This window comes from Oncorhynchus clarkii, chromosome 24 (genome assembly GCF_045791955.1).
Source record: "Oncorhynchus clarkii lewisi isolate Uvic-CL-2024 chromosome 24, UVic_Ocla_1.0, whole genome shotgun sequence".
In the NCBI taxonomy this organism is placed as follows: domain Eukaryota; kingdom Metazoa; phylum Chordata; class Actinopteri; order Salmoniformes; family Salmonidae; genus Oncorhynchus; species Oncorhynchus clarkii.
The window spans coordinates 24,135,932-24,153,768 of record NC_092170.1 but is presented as its reverse complement, the minus strand read 5'-3'; the positions used below and the strand labels follow the sequence as shown (position 1 = coordinate 24,153,768).

Genomic DNA, 17,837 nt, shown 5'->3' with positions numbered 1-17,837 from the left:
ATATTTGACAATCGGCTATGTCTACTCAAAGTCAAGACACAATACCGTGGTGCGAAATGCAGTGACCTAACCATCACACATCTGCATAGCCATGCATCTGGAATTTCAATACATGGAGGACCGTGCTTGAATACCCGTCCCTCAAGACTAAAATATGAGCGCTCCCTATTATGAATGACCTTCTGTGTTCAATTTAAGTATAACTACCCAGGTAAGACTATGAGCCTTTTGTTATTCATGATTTACAAGAAGGAGATGTGCAGTTTTCGCTTCTAAATCACTCCGTGATATTTCCAAATGACATTCTGGCTATTGATATGGCTATTAAAAATGGCAAGTGTTCAACACTCGTTTTACAACCGAAAATATGCGTTAAAAAGCTATGGTTTTACGCATGGATTCTACTTCCTTGTACACCATCAGTAACGTTTTGAACCATGAACTGTGAGAGGATCCCCGGGCACCGTGCCACCACAATTGCGCAGCCACATCTTTGACACACCATACCTTACAAAGAAACGCACGTTCATCTAACCGCACAGCAATATATCGCCTACATATTGCGTAATCCCTAGCCAACACTATTTCAACTGGAGACAAATAATTGTTCTCCATTTTGATATATAATACATACTTTCCACTGAATAAAATTAGCACTTTGTTTAGTTGCAGATGTGCATCTACGCTCTCGTTCCAACATTGAACGCATATATCGAGTCTAAACGTTTCTTATCCAACCAAAGCTTATTTTCCCTTTCAAAGTTTCCTAACGGAAAAGGAAACTTCGGGATAAATAGGAAAAAAGAAGGACATCTGGTTACCGCTTTCGGAGCAAAAAAAAAACGTTCATTGCCCAACATTGTAGGCTACTGCTCACAGACATAGCAACTCATGCTAAAAGGAGGCGCAACTCCGAAAAGCAAAGCTCTCACAAATTCGTACACCCAGTCTTCCACCCTTACCTTAATAGTTCCGTCCATTTTGCGCAATTTTCAGCGAACCCCAACAATATTCCAAACATGACACGCTCCTGAATTAATTCCAGCCCCCGATATGTCGCAGAGAGAAAGAGACAGTTACCGGATGGTTTTTTTCTCTACATTTGGGAAGTGAAGTCACCGCTTTTGAGAAGGAAGCTATGTGTGTCACTGCAAGCCCTGCCTTCATTGCAGCTCCAAAAAGCAGGATACTTGTCCCAAAGAGATAAGCAGGGAAAACAATTGCGTGTTTCCTCCGCTGTTAATGTTTTTACTCTGAAATATTTACAGAATGGTTGCCAGCGTTGTGCACATGTTGTTGTAGGCTACATTTGTGTCATTTTTTATACAAACGTCACAGACACTGGCGAATGAGTTTGTTTCAACAATTCCATCAATATACATGTATTATGTTAAATTCATTTGCCGATGAAAAAGTAACAATTTAAACTGGTATAGACTGTTATGTGATTCCATAATGTTGTATAATCTCCTCATTGCTTTTAATACAATGCGTCCATTTTCCCCCCTTGATTTTACTTTAGCCTAATTCATCCCCTGCTCTTTTAACATCTTATATTCGCGTTTCCACTGCGAGATGGAGATATAAAATAGAGTTTCACTTTCAAAGCAGACAGATGTTTTCCTCGAGAGTGCTGATGAAATTGACTGTAAATCAAACCAAGAGGAACAAGAACTTGAACTACCTGTGGCAAGGGTTGATGCTCTTTGTTATAGCTTTCCAAGCCTCAGTGACGTTTTCCTGAAACACCATTAATAACATCCAAGCACGCAGCGCCCCAGATCAAGGTCCGCTCTACACGTGTGCGTCTGCTATCCAACACAGTAGGGAATTATGATGGATTGTAGGCTTATATTTCCAAATATTGCAAAGGGGAACCCCCTCTCTAAATATGTTTGGAGTTTAGTTCATGAATAAATGTGTGTGGTTTTCATTAATGTAATGATGAAGTATACCTACTCCCATGATATGTTATTACATTGCTATTACATGTTATTACATTATTATAGGCTTCTATTATTATTATTATTATTGTATTATTAGGTCTAGGCTATAGTTGAACTACTTTCTTCCTTAGGTTCCTGGAGCCATGGACAAACATCTCCTGTCCCCACCCCCAACCATTTTTCCTCTACCTTTGGAAATTGCCCTCATCAATTCAGACACAATTTCAGCTCAGATGCTAGACATGGAGCCAGCTCTGAACGTGACCAGACCAATAGGGCTCTGCCTGAGGGAGCCGCAAGGCCACAGAGCGGCCAAACCGAGCCTGCGCTGCTGCGACTGACAGACGGGCCGGTCTGTCTGCTCTCGACTTGGGGGTCTGTTGTGGGAGAGGCCCCCTCGAGACCACCACATCTGGATCCTGCTTGGGGTCAAGGCTTCTCCTGCCTGAGGCCAGTTCAGCTTCGTGTAATTAAGGGAGACACCTTGTTTAACTATTTAGTGGCCGTAACTTTTTCTAATTCAACATTCCACTGTTTTGGTTTTGTATTGGATTTCGTTAATTTTAGTTCAAAATAAAAGTAGGGCGAATGATGTCATGGTATAATATTCATTATAGATTCCATCCATTTTAATCCCGTTTGCAATAGCAGAGGGCAATAGCATGGCTTAACTTTTAGAAAATAATAGATGTTTATTATTTTAAATAGCCTATTGACTAGTATGCCTAATAGTGAATGTCTGTCATTTTCTGGGCCATATAAGTAGGCATATTTCCAATATGCCTAACAACCCGTAGAACGCTAACACAATCTTGTGTGATTTGTTGACACCTGGGGTTACTTGAGGAATAATGTGACCAAACTCTGAAATCACCTGCCAATATTGATTGAGTTGGTCATAGAGGCACAGTAAGCGAGGCAAATCACCAAAAAAAACTAAAGACTAAGTAAGAGCTAGGCTATGGCTAATCAAATTACTCTCGCCATTACGCACGAAACATGCAGGTTTATGCAAAGAGAGAAAAGCTATCCCGGGTTCCGCCAAGGCCATAATGAATACTGTGGTAACAAACATTTTTGGAGGCCAATAAGCAGATGCAAGTTGGTTTATACAGCGAACCACATAACATCTGGCTTGACGCTGAAACTTGACAGCCAGACATTTCTTACCACGAGCTGAGGGAAGCCATAGCTCCTCCATTGGACAATAAAAGAAGTGGGTGGATACTACTAGTTTCAGTTTTTAAATAGTTGCCCTTTTGCTCATCGTGAATTTACAGCACTTCACCACTTCACTTGCTTACAAGTGCGCAAGAATAGCCTATATAGGCCTAAACATCTCCATAATGTAACCAAATGATCTAAGAGTAAATTATAACGGCGATGATTATGCCGGTATTATTATAGATATTCATCATAATTATTAGTCAAGATTATTAGCATACTGAAAGGCCTTTGTTTATATTGTTCGTGAACAAATATTAATTAATAAAAGACCAAACAAACGTTAGGCCTACTAAATTCCACTTCTATAAATTAATTTATGTGACAAACCTTTTTGGCCTATTATTTTAACCACTAGGCTTACATAGCCATAGATATGGATCGGCCATTTAAGATTGTTCATTAGACTTCAGAGTTCTGGTAAGCCCCTTCCCTCTCTCGGCAAAAAGAAAAACAAGTAAAATACTCAGGGCAAAAAGCAGAGACTGCAGCATACAAGACCTAACTGTCTGGTCCCTTGCTCCGGGCCATAATTAATTTGAGATTTATTTGTATTGGAGAGCTCGAGCCTCGCCTGGCCTTAACCTAACAAAACAAATGCTAGACCATGGATTCGCTTGAATGAAGCAGCATATTTATTTAAAATTTGCCTTGAGGCGTGCCTGGTTCACATTCTAACCAATATCTTGCCCGAAAATGCAAAATAATTAAACGAACGCTTCGATTAAAACGAGGGCAATGCGATATTCATTGACCTGACCTACTTTGTCTGAAATGTGGGTTGCTTAAGGAATCTTAAGCATTCAGTGGTTAACCAAAGAGTACTTCGCACAGGTTCTTGGATTGGTTTCCCAGTCATTGCCCCTTTGTCTTATTTAGGGAGCAAAAAGGGTCATTTCAAAACACATTTTCTCCTCAAACATTCCTTGCTGTTCAAGTCTCCCAAAACAAATCGTGAATTGTTCAGAGGACTCAAGCAATGTGGCCAGTGAAAATTAAGTCTTTCTGCAGAGCGCTACAAACGTTATGACTGTATGAAAAGAGCCCTTATATGCAAAGGGAAATAAGTCGCCAAAACATAACAAGTCACTCTTGGAATATTTTGATTATAAAGATATTATGAATGGCTTGACTAAGCACAATTGTTCATTTTCATAAGCAGACATGCTCCGCCTATATGCAATTGGTCTTCAACCAATGATCTATGAAAGATATGGCATCACATTTCCAATAGTATTATAAAACAGCCTGACTCACATAATAGCCTGGCGAAATGTTTATGTGTTATGATGAGCACTCAACAGGCAGAACAATGACAAGGCATATACACTCACACAACACATTCCCATAAAACATGACGTCTGCACGTACCCTGATAGTTTTCTAAAGTCAGATTATGGCATGTCCGGGATTGGGCAGTTTAATGTAGGATTTAAGATTAACAATGGGAATGCATATTTCGTTTCAAACAAATCGTCCCAAGGCCTACACATTGTCCGCTTGCAAGAATTACACGCTGTACCATGTGATTCAATGCACAGAGTTTTAAACCTGAAAACCAGATGTCCACTATTTGCTTTGTTTACATTCTTTGAGATTGTGGCGGAGAGAGAACAAAAACTGCATGATGTCAAATATAATAATGTGCTATACCGGTCCCGCAAAGATATTAAATCAAACTTGATGTCCAGATAGATTAACATAATCACATTATACAGAAGACTACCATACAATGTTTGAATACAGGACTATTCTGCAGAACGGTTATAACATGATAACAACAATGGAATAGAGAGAGGCAATTGTGCCTAGATTTAATTGATAGGATACCTACCTATTCAATATACCTCTCATATTATGCGTAGGGTAGGCATACCGATAGAGATTTTAAAAATGACAACCAGATGCAAATTATTCGCAAAGTATCCTCATTAATATAAAATTAGGGACGACCCAGAACGTCCACCAAAATTACCTGCTCGAAGAGACGATGTTGTCTTACCTTGACATAAGACGAAGTGTCAGGCACGGTCTGAAACATGTTCATAGAACCGAGAGGGCCGAGAGGTGTTCAACAGTGTTCAACGGGCCCTGGGGAGAGTAGAGGAATATTAACACAAAAAAAGGGAAAAAATGAAAGAGTGAAATATATTCTAAAATAACAATGCATTAAAATAATTATAACACAAATAAATAGGTTCATAAAACATATGCATAATATGCTAATATTGTGCATAACAATACTTATAATAATGTGCATATTGATCATCAATTGTGGTTCAATGCATATGAGAATAATTAATTATGTAATAACAGTGTAATGACAAATAAGGCCTATAGTGTGGAGAATAATACATGTTATGTCACGTCTAAATAGCTATGATAGCTATGTCTGATTGGTGGAAGAATGACTCCGCTTCCTATTGGTAAAAGAGCTACAGTAGGCTTGACGTAACACTGGGATAACAAACTTTCCTGACCACTCGTTCAGTAATGCAATCGACCATTAAGAACCTCTCTTCATAATGGACTAGCATCCACACAGCCAGCATTCAAGCATCATTCATCAATTAACTCATACTTCTTCGACTCTTTTGTTAGTTCATTTTTTTTATGTTAAATTAAATATGCAAACTTTTGTGCATTTTCAATGGCTGTGATCTCCTGAAAATATTCCCTTCAGGCTAACAGTCCAGTTTTCTGCACTCTGGGTGTTATCAAATGAGTTTATTTAGATATTTTTTCAATTCGCCCTCAAGTAAAATTATTTATTTATATAGACTTTAGCCAAGTCTCCAAGCCTCAGACCACATATTGTGGTTTCAATTAAATAAACAATTTGAAAACCTTTTTACGTTCGGAAGCCTTTTGCTATTGTTCATGCTGTTGTGATATCAGGGTAAATTATGGAAACAATTATCAATAACCACCACAGCTAGAGAGCGATCCCAGGACCGCGCACGAGCACCTTGCGGTTTTGTGAATTGCGTTCCATTCCGTGCAACCACTTCCACTGAAATAAGGAATAGGGTCAGATTTGGTTCGTAGGCCCACTGTAAGTTATTGGACACAGACTTGATTCATTCAGACATGTGACCTTCCTTGCCGTGTTGTTTCCTTCGTCACATATTTGGTGGCGCAATGATAATCTAACAACCAATCACATATTATCATGCATGATACCACTGTTCATGATAACCAGAACCACTACCATGGTTGACTGACTTTAACTTTCTCGATAGACAACTCATGTGGAGAAAGCAGGGCAGCAGAGCCCCAACCCCAACCCCCATCACGTTTCTCCCTAAAGCTTACCACATATTGAAACACTTTTCGCTTTAATAAGTGCAGTTTACAAAGTCTAGGGTGAAAGGGCAGCTCGAGGACGGTGTCTTTAGCGGTTCCCTCAGTGTGCAATTATCAAGAAGGCTGGCACATGCAGCATTTAACATTCCTAACATCAAGCAAATTACACTGAGACAAACACTGGTCTCCAGAACGAGTGGATAATGAAAACGAACTTTTTATTGTCAGTGCAAAGATTGCGGCCAAAGACTCATTAATTTCGACTCACATCCACTGACAGGAGACATTCACTGTCATTGTGAAAACGGGGAATACCGAAAGGTAAAGTATAAATTGTCACTATAGGCCTAAAATGCATTGTGCAGGGCCCCCAAATCCACAGCGGCATTATGTTAAAAATAATCACATGTTCGAAATACGATGAAAACAAATGGACCACTACACATCCAGAATTCATGTTATAGCAATCTCTAAACAAATAAATACATGTAAAACACACGGACTGACTAGTATCTGATCAGATATTTTATAGGCCCACATTCACATATTTTATAGAATCCTTTCACGTTTGGCTGAAATGTTTTGGTTATTGAATATCTGCCTCAGCACCGGCCACTGATACATTTCCAAGAGGCTCATGATCGTGGCAGGATTTATAATTGTAGGGGACCAACATGTTTCGTATTTTCAGCTCCTGTAGGCAAACTTTAGGCTCGCCTCATAAAGTTTCCCAAATGCATCCAATTTCTAAATGGTAAAAGAGCATAGAATTCCGCATATGTAGCCAATTAGCCGACTCGCGGCTCAGGAGGACTGTTGAATAACTGCAGTGACTTTCCTCTGAGACAGCCCGTGGACTGGAAGCCTCTAGTGTTACATTTTAAGCATATTACCTTGTACGAGAGCTTGCTGTTATCCATCATACACGAGAACGAACTGATTTCCCCTAATCTTTGCACTTCTTTCTAACCACAGTTTTCACTCATCAAGCAACCACGAAAGCAAGTTATATTAGGACAAACTAAAACACATTTCGAAAACAAACATGACTTGTAAACGAAAAATAAACTAAATGTATTTTTTTTATCAGATGATAGCCTGCAAAACATTTGTTTAATCTAAATGGAAACCAGACTGGCATTGAATCTTGATAAATTAGATAGTTTTATGAAAAGGCAGGCTACATTAATCCAGAATTAGTAACAAAACAGTGGAATTGATTTATGGTCACCAAACACACAGCATACACAGAGGTTTGTGGCTGGTTAGAATAGCCTACGGGTCGCAATCTTACAAATGTAATTTCCTCACTCACCTGTCGTTATGTTGTCAGTCGTCTATTATTTCAGTTTAATTATTCCCCAATTTAAATAATTTGTCCCGTCTATTCAAAGTCGTTACCATGGATGACAGTAAGTTATTTTGAGAAGGTGTATGGAGCGCGGGGTGTATGAATGGGAATGTTACTGTGATGAGAGAGCCGCCAGTCGGCAACCAATGGGAAGTGAGTGAAAAAACTCCCCTTGGGTTTAGTGTGAGAGGGAGCCGGAGTTGCAAGTCAAATGAACCATGAAATAAGGACAATCTTATAGGAAATAGAAACAGCACCATAAAAAAGGCAAATAGTGAGAGGTACTTTTAAATTGGAAAAATAATAGGGCCGAATGTCCTTCCGCCGCCCTTTCGGGGGATATTGAAGGCCACCAAGTGTTTTTAGGACAAATAAATAGGCATTTCTACACACCTGTCCATGTAGGCTATGTTTACGTTATGAATACAACAGGACATCGAGTGAACTTTTGTACAAAACTTAAACAAAATGCTTTATCAAAAGAAATATCATGCCAACCTTGAAACCACAAATGAGATCTTAATGATATCAACCATATGAAACCTTTCTGTTGTTAAACATAATGTGTTATTTTCAAACACAGAAAGTGATAACATAATGTCTGATGGAATAAGTTATATTTCCCTTTACGTGTTTACAACAGTACAGTCCGATTGAATTAAATGTAAAACCTTTAAAAAAATCTAAATTTCTCTTATTTTACTTTGAAATGTCTCCAACAATGGAGATATTCTTGTGATAATTCCCACATGAATAATTGCAGCCATAGCAGGATCCGCGCTTCGTGGCCTCCTAACAGAGACACGTGTCTCCAGTGAGTTTGTTTTTCCTGTTCAGTTGACCCCACTCAGTTCAGTAACTTCATTTCCTACACAGTGCCCTTATCCTCCACCCAAGAGTCCCTCAAAGGATGTTGGGCAATTCACAGGGAGAAAAGTTGCCCAAGCATAGGATTTTACAGCCTCATTAAGGTCATCATTTAACGCAGGACAACCAAAGTGAAATTGAGAAGCTTTCAGTTATCTACATATGGCTTAGGTATAGGCACTTTGCCTAACCCATGCATCAATACTCTGTAATGGATGCATGTTGTAGCCTAGGCCTATGGGTCAAAGCTGGTAGATTATTGTAGTACCATGGCTGGTGTGCACTGATGTGGTCAAGGTGTTCCTATTAAAAATAGCATCAGTTGCTACATGATTTGCTTCTACAGAACAATAACCCGAAATTCTAACATCCGTTAACTGACAATGTTCTCAACTTCTCAATACTGTTTCCTTCTGTTCCATGACAGGCTACAGTCATATTCCAGTAGCCTTCTTTTAAGACAATCTGTTGAGCATCTGTTGATTTTGTAACAGATAACTGAAGTGTGGAGCCATACAGGTGGGGGGGATCATTAAAAAACAAAGCCCACAAAACATACACATGACTTCAACATTGTAAAGTTGGTGACGCATACACATCCAAGAGCCTCCTAGCAGGACACCAGGAAAAGAAAACAGTGGACTGACTAGTCTACCTATAGGAATTCCAGTTAAAATGGTGAGGAACTTTGACATTTTGAAATCTGCAATATAAGTCAACCTAATGCCAGAAATGAGTAATGGCATTCATGACAGATGCTACTGTTATAGCGGGACAGTTTATAGCTAATATGGTAACTTTATTTTCCTTTTTAGAAGACCAATGGGTACCCTGTGATAGAGTGGATTTTTACATTCCCATCCAGACATTTTGTGTGAGCTATTTCAATGATTAAAACACGGGTAAAGGATTTGGCTATTGATAAAGAGGCTATTTGTTATGGTGAGTGAATGAGGACCCAAAAGCGAACTAACCTAAACAGAGCTTCTTTAATAACCAAACATAGGTAGGCTCAGATAGACCGGCAGATTCCGACAGGACAGGACAAGGTTACAGCAAACATGACGATAGTCTGGCTCAGGCATGAAACACAAACAAGAATCCGACAAGGACAGGAACAGAAACAGAGAGAGATATAGGGACCTAATCAGAGGGAAAAAAGGGAACAGGTGGGAAACGGGGTGAATGGGTAGTTAGAGGAGACAAGGAACAGCTGGGAGAAAGCGGGGGAGAAAAGGTAACCTAACAACGACCAGCAGAGGGAGACAGGGTGAAGGGAAAGGACAGAGACAAGACACAACATGACAGTACCCCCCCACTCACCGAGCGCCTCCTGGCGCACTCGAGGAGGAAACCTGGCGGCAACGGAGGAAATCCTCGATCAGCGCACGGTCCAGCACGTCCCGAGAGGGAACCCAACTCCTCTCCTCAGGACCGTACCCCTCCCAATCGACAAGGTACTGGTGACCACGGCCCCGAGGACGCATGTCCAAAATCCTGTGGACCCTGTAGATGGGTGCGCCCTCGACAAGGATGGGGGGGGGGGGGGGGAAGACGAGCGGGGGCGCGAAGAACGGGCTTAATACAGGAGACATGGAAGACCGGGTGGACGCGACGAAGGTATCGCGGAAGAAGAAGTCGAACTGCGACAGGATTAATGACCCGAGAAATACGGAACGGACCAATGAACCGCGGGGTCAACTTGCGAGAAGCCGTCTTAAGGGGAAGGTTCTGAGTGGAGAGCCAAACTCTCTGACCGCGACAATATCTAGGACTCTTAGTTCTACGCTTATTAGCAGCCCTCACAGTCTGCGCCCTATAACGGCAAAGTGCAGACCTGACCCTCTTCCAGGTGCGCTCGCAACGTTGGACAAAAGCCTGAGCGGAGGGGACGCTGGACTCGGCGAACTGAGATGAGAACAGCGGAGGCTGGTACCCGAGGCTACTCTGAAAAGGAGATAGCCCGGTCGCAGACGAAGGAAGCGAGTTGTGGGCGTATTCTGCCCAGGGGAGCTGTTCTGACCAAGACGCAGGGTTGCGAAAAGAAAGACTGCGTAAGATGCGACCAATAGTCTGATTGGCCCGTTCTGCTTGACCGTTAGACTGGGGGTGAAAGCCGGAAGAGAGACTGACGGAAGCCCCAATCAAACGGCAAAACTCCCTCCAAAATTGAGACGTGAATTGCGGACCTCTGTCCGAAACGACGTCTGACGGAAGGCCATGAATTCTGAAAACATTCTCGATGATGATTTGTGCCGTCTCTTTAGCAGAAGGAAGCTTAGCAAGGGGAATGAAATGAGCCGCCTTAGAGAACCTATCGACAACCGTAAGAATAACAGTCTTCCCCGCTGACGAAGGCAGTCCGGTGACAAAATCTAAGGCGATGTGAGACCACGGTCGAGAGGGGATAGGAAGCGGCCTGAGACGGCCGGCAGGAGGAGAGTTACCGGACTTAGTCTGCGCGCAGACCGAACAAGCAGCCACGAAACGACGCGTGTCATGCTCCCGGGTGGGCCACCAAAAACGCTGGCGAATGGAAGCAAGCGTACCCCGAACGCCAGGGTGGCCGGCTAACTTGGCAGAGTGAGCCCACTGAAGAACGGCCAGACGAGTAGGAACGGGAACGAAAAGAAGGTTCCTAGGACAAGCGCGCGGCGACGGAGTGTGAGTGAGCGCTTGTTTTACCTGCCTCTCAATTCCCCAGACAGTCAACCCGACAACACGCCCCTCAGGGAGAATCCCCTCGGGGTCAGTGGAGGCTACTGAAGAACTGAAGAGACGAGACAAAGCATCAGGCTTGGTGTTCTTAGAGCCCGGACGATAAGAAATCACGAACTCGAAACGAGCGAAAAACAGCGCCCAACGCGCCTGACGCGCATTAAGTCGTTTGGCAGAACGGATGTACTCAAGGTTCCTATGGTCAGTCCAAACGACAAAAGGAACGGTCGCCCCCTCCAACCACTGTCGCCATTCGCCTAGGGCTAACCGGATGGCGAGCAGTTCGCGGTTACCCACATCATAGTTACGTTCCGACGGCGACAGGCGATGAGAAAAATACGCGCATGGGTGGACCTTGTCGTCAGAGAGGGAGCGCTGAGAAAGAATGGCTCCCACGCCCACCTCTGACGCGTCAACCTCGACAACGAACTGTCTAGAGACGTCAGGTGTAACAAGGATAGGAGCGGATGTAAAACGATTCTTGAGGAGATCAAAAGCTCCCTGGGCGGAAACGGACCACTTAAAGCACGTCTTGACAGAAGTAAGGGCTGTGAGAGGAGCGGCCACCTGACCGAAATTACGGATGAAACGACGATAGAAGTTCGCGAAGCCGAGAAAGCGCTGCAGCTCGACGCGTGACTTAGGGACGGGCCAATCAATGACAGCTTGGACTTTAGCGGGATCCATCTTAATGCCTTCAGCGGAAATAACAGAACCGAGAAATGTGACGGAGGAGGCATGAAAAGTGCACTTCTCAGCCTTCACAAAAAGACAATTCTCTAAAAGGCGCTGGAGGACACGTCGAACGTGCTGAACATGAATCTGGAGTGACGGTGAAAAAATCAGGATATCGTCAAGGTAAACGAAAACAAAGATGTTCAGCATGTCTCTCAGGACATCATTGACTAATGCCTGAAAGACAGCTGGAGCGTTAGCGAGGCCGAAAGGAAGAACCCGGTATTCAAAGTGCCCTAACGGAGTGTTAAACGCCGTCTTCCACTCGTCCCCCTCCCTGATGCGCACGAGATGGTAAGCGTTACGAAGGTCCAACTTAGTGAAAAACCTGGCTCCCTGCAGGATCTCGAAGGCTGAAGACATAAGAGGAAGCGGATAACGATTCTTAACTGTTATGTCATTCAGCCCTCGATAATCTATGCAGGGGCGCAGAGACCCGTCCTTCTTCTTGACAAAAAAAAACCCCGCTCCGGCGGGAGAGGAGGAGGGGACTATGGTACCGGCGTCAAGAGCTACAGACAAATAATCCTCGAGAGCCTTACGTTCGGGAGCCGACAGAGAGTATAGTCTACCCCGGGGGGGAGTGGTTCCCGGAAGGAGATCAATACTACAATCATACGACCGGTGTGGAGGAAGAGAGGTGGCCCTGGACCGACTGAACACCGTGCGCAGATCGTGATATTCCTCCGGCACCCCTGTCAAATCACCAGGCTCCTCCTGTGAAGAAGAGACAGAGGAAACAGGAGGGATAGCAGACATTAAACATTTCACATGACAAGAGACGTTCCAGGAGAGGATAGAATTACTAGACCAATTAATGGAAGGATTATGACAAACTAGCCAGGGATGGCCCAAAACAACAGGTGTAAAAGGTGAACGAAAAATCAAAAAAGAAATGGTTTCGCTATGATTACCAGAAACAGTGAGGGTTAAAGGTAGCGTCTCACGCTGAATCCTGGGGAGAGGACTACCATCCAGGGCGAACAAGGCCGTGGACTCCCTTAACTGTCTGAGAGGAATGTCATGTTCCCGAGCCCAGGTCTCGTCCATAAAACAGCCCTCCGCCCCAGAGTCTATTAAGGCACTGCAGGAAGCTGACGAACCGGTCCAGCGTAGATGGACCGACAAGGTAGTGCAGGATCTTGAAGGAGAGACAGGAGTAGTAGCGCTCACCAGTAGCCCTCCGCTTACTGATGAGCTCTGGCTTTTACTGGACATGAAGTGACAAAATGACCAGCAGAACCGCAATAGAGACAGAGGCGGTTGGTGATTCTCCGTTCCCTCTCCTTAGTCGAGATGCGGATACCTCCCCGCTGCATAGGCTCAGCTCCCGAGCCGGCAGAGGAAGATGGTAGTGATGCGGAGAGGGGGGCAACGGAGAACGCGAGCTCCTCTCCACGAGCTCGGTGACGCAGATCAACCCGTCGCTCAATGCGAATAGCGAGTTCAATCAGGGAATCCACGCTGGAAGGGACCTCCCGGGAGAGAATCTCATCCTTTACCTCTGCGCGGAGACCCTCCAGAAAACGAGCGAGCAAAGCCGGCTCGTTCCAGCCACTGGAGGCAGCAAGAGTGCGAAACTCAATAGAGTAGTCTGTTATGGATCGATTACCTTGACATAGGGAAGACAGGGCCCTGGAAGCCTCCTCCCCAAAAACAGATCGATCAAAAACTCGTATCATCTCCTCCTTAAAGTCCTGATACTGGTTAGTACACTCAGCCCTTGCCTCCCAGATTGCCGTGCCCCACTCACGAGCCCGTCCAATAAGGAGAGATATGACGTAGGCGACACGAGCAGTGCTCCTGGAGTAAGTGTTGGGCTGGAGAGAAAACACAATATCACACTGGGTGAGGAACGAGCGGCATTCAGTGGGCTCCCCAGAGTAACACGGCGGGTTATTGATTCTGGGCTCCGGAGATTCGAAAGCCCTGGAAGTGGCCGGTGGATCGAGGCGGAGATGGTGAACCTGTTCTGTGAGGTTGGAGACTTGGGTGGCCAGGGTCTCAACGGCATGTCGAGCAGCAGACACTTCCTGCTCGTGTCTGCCTAGCATCGCTCCCTGGATCCCGACGGCTGAGTGGAGAGGATCCGAAGTCGCTGGGTCCATTCTTGGTCGGATTCTTCTGTTATGGTGAGTGAATGAGGACCCAAAAGCGAACTAACCTAAACAGAGCTTCTTTAATAACCAAACATAGGTAGGCTCAGATAGACCGGCAGATTCCGACAGGACAGGACAAGGTTACAGCAAACATGACGATAGTCTGGCTCAGGCATGAAACACAAACAAGAATCCGACAAGGACAGGAACAGAAACAGAGAGAGATATAGGGACCTAATCAGAGGGAAAAAAGGGAACAGGTGGGAAACGGGGTGAATGGGTAGTTAGAGGAGACAAGGAACAGCTGGGAGAAAGCGGGGGAGAAAAGGTAACCTAACAACGACCAGCAGAGGGAGACAGGGTGAAGGGAAAGGACAGAGACAAGACACAACATGACACTATTGATTGAGAGAATGTCTGGAAGAATATATTTCACTTATCAAAGAACTCAAATCATCAAATTATTTATTTTAAGCTCTGTCATAGGTTGCAATGGACACCACTGGTAAGATTGAATGCAAAACAGGCTCCAAACTCAAATTGTGACCTATTGCCTCAATAGGACACTTGGCACATATGATTTGGGATGGTCCTGAGGTTTATGAGTTTTGGAGGAAAAGGTCATCTATTCTCTCTGATATGATTGATAAAATTGTGACCAAAGACAGTACAGTATGAAGATAGGCTAAAACTGCTTCTCCAATAGAAATCCCAGGTCACACTTCTGGTCAACGTAATGGCAAAGTTGGCTAGCTAAGCTCATGCATAGAAACACGTCGTCGGGTGTAATGGTCGTTTCGTGCCTGACTGCGCATAGGCAGGCCGTCAAATCAAAAGCACTACTTCAATATAAAGTTGTTTTTGACTAAAATCTAAACGTGTCAGTTTGTCTCTTTCACAAGGTTGGAGTAATAACATGCTCGACTACTTAAGACACTGGCTTGTATCTAGTTTCTGCCTTTAGATAGAGAGAAAATGTACAACTAAGAAATCATTTTTCACTTCTCTCATTGACTTCTCAACCCCAAACCCAGGCTTGGGTCTGTTTCACAAGCGTTCCCCGAAATCTTGCAACATTGCACCTCTGGGATTAGAAACCCTTGAACAAATTCCTTTGTTACTTTAAAGGACAATTCAAACATTTTCAACTTCATATTCATCATGTCCAGCACCACCCTAACATCAACATACTGTATGTGAAAATTGTGCGTTTCTATGTTTTGTAGTAAAAAATATAGAGGAAGATAAGTGTTTCCAATGACATCATCAGTGTGATTCATGTGATTTTAACCAGTTACTAGTAGGCATTGCCTACTAATTGCCTACTAATTGGTTGATGATGTCACTGGAAACACTTATCTTCTATCTTTTTTTTACTGCAAAACATAGAAACGTGCCATTTTCACATACACTGAGTATACAAAAACACCTGCTCTTCCATGACATAGACTGACCAGGTGAATCCAGGTGAAAGCGATGATCCCTTATTGATGTCACTTGTTAAATTCACTTCAATCCGTGTAGATGAAAGGGAGGAGACAGGTAAAATAAGGATTTTTAAGCCTTGAGAATATTGAGACATGGATTGCGTATGTGTGGCATTCAGAAGGTGAATGGGCAAAACAAAATATTTAAGTGCCTTTGAATGGGTATGGTAGTAGGTGCCAGGTGCACCGTCTTTTGTCCAGAAATGTAATGCTGCTGTGTTTTTCATACTCAACAGTTTCCTGTGTGTATCAAGAATTGTCCACCATCCAAATGACAACTAGCCAACTTGATACAACGGTGGGAAGCATTGGAGTCAACATGAGCAAGCTTCCCTGTGGAACGCTTTCGACACCTTGTAGAGTCCATGGCCTGAAGAATTGAGCCTGCAACTCAATATTAGGAAGGTGTTTCTTATGTTTGTTATACTCACTGTATGTTGATGTTAGGGTGGTGCTGGAGATGTAGTTTCAAGTATGTATCTGAATGAGAAACAATGGAAAGTTTGCCTGGCTAAGGGTTGATTGCTGTCAAAAGACCTGTTGTTCAGTGCTGGTTGCCACCACATGACCTTCATATAAGGAAATGGTTTGTAAACTTTCAGGACGTGGTTATGTTGGAGTTATCCACTGCCCGCGTGCACAAAACCAAACATACTACTCTGGAAACGTGGAAAGTTTCTGCTTCAGAAATCTCTGAATTCCTTGAGATGGTGCAGGTGCGGGATAAAAATGCTTTATTGATGTTGTTATACTGGTCATACATCTTACTGTGTGTACTTTCTATTTAATTGTCGTGTTGATTTGTTATTTTTTTTAATTCATTTTCTTCTGTGTGTTTTCTATATTAAACTCAGCAAAAAAAGAAACGTCCTCTCACTGTCAATTGAGTTTATTTTCAGCAAACTTAACATGTGTGAATATTTGGATGAACATAAGATTCAAACAACTGAGACATAAACTGAACAAGTTCCACATACATGTGACTAACAGAAATGGAATAATGTGTCCCTGAATATAGGGGGGGTGGTCAAAATCAAAAGTAACAGTCAGTATCTGGTGTGGCCACCAGCTGCATTAAGTACTGTAGTGCATCTCCTCCTCATGGACTGCACCAGATTTGCCAGTTCTTGCTGTGAGATGTTACCCCCCTCTTCCACCAAAGCATCTGCAAGTTCCCGGACATTTCTGGGGGGAATGGCCCTAGCCCTTGCCCTCCGATCCAACAGGTCCCAGACGTGCTCAATGGGATTGAGATCTGGGCTCTTCGCTGGCCATGGCAGAACACTGACATTCCTGTCTTGCAGGAAATCACGCACAGAACGAGCAGTATGGCTGGTGGCATTGTCATGCAGAAGGGTCATGTTAGGATGAGCCTGCAGGAAGGGTACCACATGAGGGAGGAGGATGTCTTCCCTGTAATGCACAGCGTTGAGATTGCCTGCAATGACAACAAGCTCAGTCCGATGATGCTGTGACACACTGCGCCAGACCATGACAGACCCTCCACTTCCAAATCGATGCCACTCCAGAGCACAGGCCTCGGTGTAACGCTCATTCCTTCGACAATAAACACAAATCCGACCATCACCCCTGGTGAGACAAAACCGCTACTCGTCAGTGAAGAGCACCTTTTGCCAATCCTGTCTGATCCAGCGACGGTGGGTTTGGTAGGGACCTGCCTTACAACAGGCCTATAAGCCCTCAGTCCAGCCTTTCTCAGACTATTGCGGACAGTCTGAGCACTGATGAAGGGATTGTGTGTTCCTGGTGTAATTAGAGCAGTTGTTGTTGCCATCCTGTAATTATCCTGCAGGTGTGATGTCCGGATGTACCAATCCTGTGCAGGTCTTGTTACACGTGGTCTGCGAGGACGATCAGCTGTCCGTCCTGTCTTCCTGTAGTGCTGTCTTAGACGTCTCACAGTACGGACATGGAAATTTATTGCCCTGGCCACATCTGCAGTCCTCATGCCTCCTTGCAGCATACCTAAGGCACGTTCATGCAGATGAGCAGGGACCCCGGGCATCTTTCTTATGGTGTTTTTCAGAGTCAGTAGAAAGGCCTCTTTAGTGTTCAAATTTTTCATAACTGTAACCTGAATTGC

The 17,837-nt window shown here is 43.8% G+C and overlaps 1 protein-coding gene across 4 annotated transcripts in view; it reads right to left on the bottom strand.

Annotated features, from left to right (window-relative positions):
- LOC139382970 (Friend leukemia integration 1 transcription factor-like) overlaps positions 1–7,954 on the bottom strand; it is a 34,040-nt gene extending 26,086 nt beyond the window's left edge. The window contains exons 1-2 of one of the 4 annotated variants that reach the window (XM_071127249.1): positions 7,792–7,954; positions 5,173–5,261 (exon numbers count right to left, since the gene is read on the bottom strand). In XM_071127249.1, the coding sequence (XP_070983350.1) occupies positions 5,173–5,217 (45 nt within the window). In that variant the 5' untranslated portion in view covers positions 5,218–5,261; positions 7,792–7,954. Of the gene's footprint in view, positions 1–962; positions 1,184–5,172; positions 5,262–7,791 lie in introns of those variants that run through there. The other 3 variants (XM_071127250.1, XM_071127251.1, XM_071127252.1) reach the window with 3 other exon arrangements.
- Positions 7,955–17,837: the final 9,883 nt, after the last annotated feature.